Genomic DNA, 5043 nt, shown 5'->3' with positions numbered 1-5043 from the left:
ATTTTTGAAATCTAATAACTTTTTTTAATTAATTATTAAAAGTAGGTAATAATAAAATATTGCAAGATTACAGTTAAATACAAGATTTTTGTAATCTAGTCAACAACTTTTTTTCATAGAATGTTTATAAATAGCAAATAATATTAATAAATTATCATATGATTCTTGCTTTCATTTATAGCTTCCTCTCTAGCTAGCTCTTGTTCTCCTGCATCTCTTTTATCAATGGCTGCCCAAATTGTAACCCTCATGGTTGAAAGAGAAGAATTGATGATGGCACCTGCAAGGGATGGGATGCCTATATACAGACCGGCACGTTTCCTCCACCCTTCCCTAAATGCGGAGGGTACCTCACCTACAGTACTTATCCCTTCAACCAACACTATCTCTTCAAATAATCCCGATGTGTTCTTCGATGGCTGGAGAATGTGTACACAGCGTTGGGAACAGTGGGTGTCCCAAATGCGCCCTCTCTACCAAACTCTATGGGAGAGAGCCGGAATTGCAGATGCCATCACCGGCTCTGTTTGCACCATCATAAAGCACAAGGAGGTTATCCTCGAACTCTCCAATAGATGGTGCTCCGAAACCAAGTCATTTATCTTCCCATGGGGAGAAGCGACAATTACCCTAGAGGACGTGGCCGTAATCGGAGGCTACAGTCTAGGAGATTATTGTGTTCTTAAACCATTAGAAACTCCAGATTTGAAGGACGTTGAGACCATGCTGAAAATGGAGAGACTGGAGATCGGGCGAACAAAAGCAGCTAGAGCATGTCAGTATCTTTGGATGAACAAATTTATGGGCACTGGAAGTAATATAGAGCATGAAGCATTTTTGTCTCTTTGGCTCTCCCGATTTGTTTTCACTGGACCAGCAATTAACACAATTCGAACTATTGTGTTCCCAGTTGCCATCCATCTATCTAGGGGAACCAAAATGGCGTTGGCCCCTGCTGTCCTAGCCAGCCTTTATAGGGACCTTCATTTGCTTAAACGACGTGAGCAATGTAGATCGCACAAACCATCCAAATCGATGCTGCTAAATAAGATCACCCTTTGGGCTCCATTTCAGTTGGTCCAGGCTTGGATTTGGGAGAGGTTTGAGTCTTTGAGGCCACAAGACATTAGAACAGTGCAGATCACCCAGCCACTAATATGCCGATGGAATATGGCAAGGGCCGAGAGCCTTGAAAATGAAAATATTGTTCAAGGTTTCGATAGGAGCGAGAAGAACTTTTTATGGAGGCCATACACAATTCGTGTTTATGAAGGGTTCATGTCAGAACTGTATGGTAAGAAGATCTTGAGGGTGTTGAACACATCTTTACACAGGGAAGCTCTCATGGAATTTGCCCGTTGTATCAGGGTATCTGAGCTTGTTGGGGTGGAAGTGGATTGCATTGAGCAATATCTACCTCATCGAGTGGCAATGCAGTTTGGGTTTGATCAAGACATTCCCATAAGTCAAGTTGATCGTGAAAATGCAACTTCTGTGATTGCATGGAGAAATTATGTAAGGCCCATTGTAGATCATATCGTTGATGTGCCATCAAGATTTTGTAAGCCTGAAATATCCACCAGGTACTACATTTGTTGGAACAGATCCATAAGAATTTATCTTCAACGCCAACCTACAAACAGAAATGAAGTTGATAGAGGAGGCATGGTTCCTACTTCGAGTTCTCATGCTTCTACTTCGGCTCAGCCTCCTTCTAATGCACGTGCTTCTCAGACAGGTTCAACATTCATTCTAACAACAGACCCATTTCCCCCTCCTGGATTCTCTTCCAAAATGATATTTGCAGTGAAAAGTGATAGCGGTGTCATTTATCTGCCCTTTCGCCCTACATGATAACCGTTAATAATATCTATCTACCTTTTCTTTGCAGTTATCTTTAGAATATCTACTTTGTGTAAGTTTTTTCTTTTTAATTAAAAAATATGTATTTTTTTTTTGTTGTTGTAATTGGTTACTTGAAATTAAGAAAAATTTGACTTTGTGTATCCTAATCTTTTCATTAGAGATTACTCATATTTTTCTTTAAATATTTAACCTTTCTATTTTTATATATATTTATAGTTGCTATATTTTGAATATACTTCTCATATGGGCCGGTAAGATAAGAATGACAAGTATTAAGTCTGGTCTCTAAATTCTTTCAATACATTAAAGTAAGAATTCTGGAAAAAAAAAATACATGTATTAGATGAGAACCTTAACTGACAGATTAAAATAGGGCAAGCATTAGTGCACGATAGAAACATGGTCAATGATTTCACTAACACAAAGAGAACAAAAATAATATGAGTTCTTTGATCAAACTAGACAAGCCGCCTTAAACCAGGCATAGACCTGCTGTATAATAAGTGAGGCAATTAGGTCCAAATATTTTTGGGCCGCCCAAATATTTTTGGGCTACCAAAATCTTCAAAAATAAATAAATTATAATGATATGTTCGTGGACTTATTTTTAAAAAGCCCATAAATAATAATTTATAATTTATCAATGATAAGCTCTAACTTAATTTGTATCCAAACAAATAAAAATAAAAAAAACACTATCTTACTTGGAGAAAAGAATAGCACGATTCTCATATATCAAAAAAATCAAAGAAAAAGAAAAAAAAATAAGAACAAGCATTTTGTAAAAAAAAAAAAGGAAACACTTCCCCCAAACCCCAAGCCCATCGTCGATACTCCAGCTTGCCGGAATCGGAGCAGAAAACTCGGCCGTCTCCTTCACCGAGCTCTTGGGCCTTTTTCGCTCGTTCTAGCCTTGTTTCTCGACACTACGCCACTTCCCACTTGAGTTCTTCCTCCGATTTCGGTGAGATTTTGCTTCGATTTACTTGATTATTTTTTATTGTTGAGGACTTGTCTAGTGGAATGGTGGATTCATAATTTGTATCTTGCATTATTGCATAGCGGAAGTGCAACATTGTGGTTAATCATAGATTCATAGAATGTTGGTTAATCTATAAATTTTTAATGCAGATTAACATTTAGAGTTTTATCAAGCATGCCTCCTATAAGAAAACAATTGTCTGGGGCAGAAAAAAGAAAGAAAAAACAAAAGGAAGATGCTTTAATTCAAAGCCAAGTAGGAAGCCTTAATAAGTATTTCACAAGCGATCAAATAAAAGAGCAAGTGAACCAGAATGACATCGATGATAAGTTTAATGATCGAGAACATGGTGAATTGAATGAACTTCGCAATGAAGACCCAAAACAGTCTGAAAATGTGAACGATATAAGTATGCCTAAAAGTGACACTAATGGAGATATAAATCAAAAGATTTTGTTTTCTTTAAATGTTAATGATCCAGGAAATTGGGACAAAATATAAAATATTAGGGACTTTTTTGTTGAAAGAGATCCTAAAAGATATGATGATATTTTGTTTCCTCTTGATAACACTGGAAGACATTCCAATTCATCACATTATAAGAGACAATTGACAAATGGTGAGAAAAGTTACCGAAGATGGTTAATGTACTCTATTTCTATGGACAAGATCTTCTGTTTTTGTTGTAAGTTATTCAAAACTCAGAACCATGGCGAAACTTGGTTATCTGGCTGACGAAAGATACAAAGATTTGAAGAATATCAACGGATGCCTAAATCATCATGAAACTAGTAAAGATCATATTGATTGTATGACTAGTTGGATTGAATTAGAAAGAAGACTTCAAAATAAAAAGACAATTGATAAAAGTGTGCAAGTAGCAATTAACAAAGAGAGAGAACATTGGAAACAAGTATTGAAGAGAATAATTGTAGTTGTGCAAAAAATTGTGAAAAATAACTTGGCACTCGAAGAGATTGTGAAAAGTTTTATGTTGAGAATAATGGAATATTTTTGCAGTTAATTGAAATGATTGTCGAATTTGATCCAATAATAGAGGAACATCTTCGGCGTGTTTAAGAACGACAAATTCATTACACTTATCTTGGGCCCAAAATCCAAAATTAATTGATACAGATGTTGGCAGCTGAAGTAAGAAGTTTAAGAGTTGCAAAAATTAAGCATGCAAAGTATTTCACTGTGATACTTGATTGCACTCCATATGCAAGTCACGAGGAACAAATATCCCTTGTAATTAGATGTGTGGATGATTCAGAAAATGCAATAGTGGTTGAAGAATTTTGGATTGGATTTTTGAAAGTTAATGTAACTTCTAGGCTTGGGCTTTTTATAGAGTTTCAAAATATTTTTAGCAATCTCGAACTTGCAATTGACGATATAAGAGGTCAAGGATATGACAATGGATCTACTATGAAAGGCAAGCACAAGGGTGTACAAAATAGATTACTAATTAATCCCAAAGCTTTTTACACTCCATGTGGATGCCACGGTCTTAATCTCACACTATGTGATATGGTAAATTGTTGTCCTAAAGCGATGTCCTTTTTTGGTTTTATACAACGCATATATTTATTATTCTCTTCTTCTACCAAGCGGTGGCAAATCTTCAAAGATCATGTACAAGGTCTTACGGTCAAGCTATTATCACAAACACGATGGGAAAGCCATATTGAAAGTGTGAAGCCTATAAAAGACTAGACTTCAAAAATTCGAGATGCTTTAATTGATTTGGCAAACACTTCTTATGACTCAAAAATAAAGAGTGAAGCTGAGGGCGTGGCATCATTTGAACTTGAGAATTTTAAATTCCTAACCGAAATGATAATTTGGTACAAGTTATTATATGAGATTAACATTGTCAGTAAGTTTCTTGAGCTCATGTGTCAATCTTCAAAATTCTTTAACACATGATGGGCACTCCGATGTTGATGGATCAAATTTATTTCTAGAACTAAATTTTTTAAGACATTCATTACCCGGAGAAGCAAAAAGAGCGATTGATGTGCTGAATTATTTGAAAATAATAGATGGTTGTTATCCAAATTCCTATATCGCATATCGAGTTTTGCTGACTATACCAGTTACTGTTGCATCTGCGGAAAGGAGTTTTTCCAAATTGAAGTTGATTAAAACTTATCTTCGATCAACTATGTCGCAAGAAAGACTAAATGGGT

General features: G+C 35.9%; 1 protein-coding gene across 1 annotated transcript; it reads left to right on the top strand.

The window, feature by feature from the left end:
- Window positions 1-225: 225 nt before the first annotated feature.
- On the top strand, window positions 226-1854 carry LOC124943380. Its single transcript, XM_047483892.1, has one exon. The coding sequence runs from the start codon at window positions 226-228 to the stop codon at window positions 1852-1854; it is 1629 nt and encodes a 542-aa protein (XP_047339848.1).
- The last annotated feature ends 3189 nt before the right edge of the window (window positions 1855-5043 follow it).

This window comes from Impatiens glandulifera, chromosome 6 (genome assembly GCF_907164915.1).
Source record: "Impatiens glandulifera chromosome 6, dImpGla2.1, whole genome shotgun sequence".
NCBI classification, from domain to species: Eukaryota; Viridiplantae; Streptophyta; class Magnoliopsida; order Ericales; family Balsaminaceae; genus Impatiens; species Impatiens glandulifera.
Note: the sequence above shows the minus strand (reverse complement) of the source record. Positions and strands in the feature narration are given on the sequence as shown.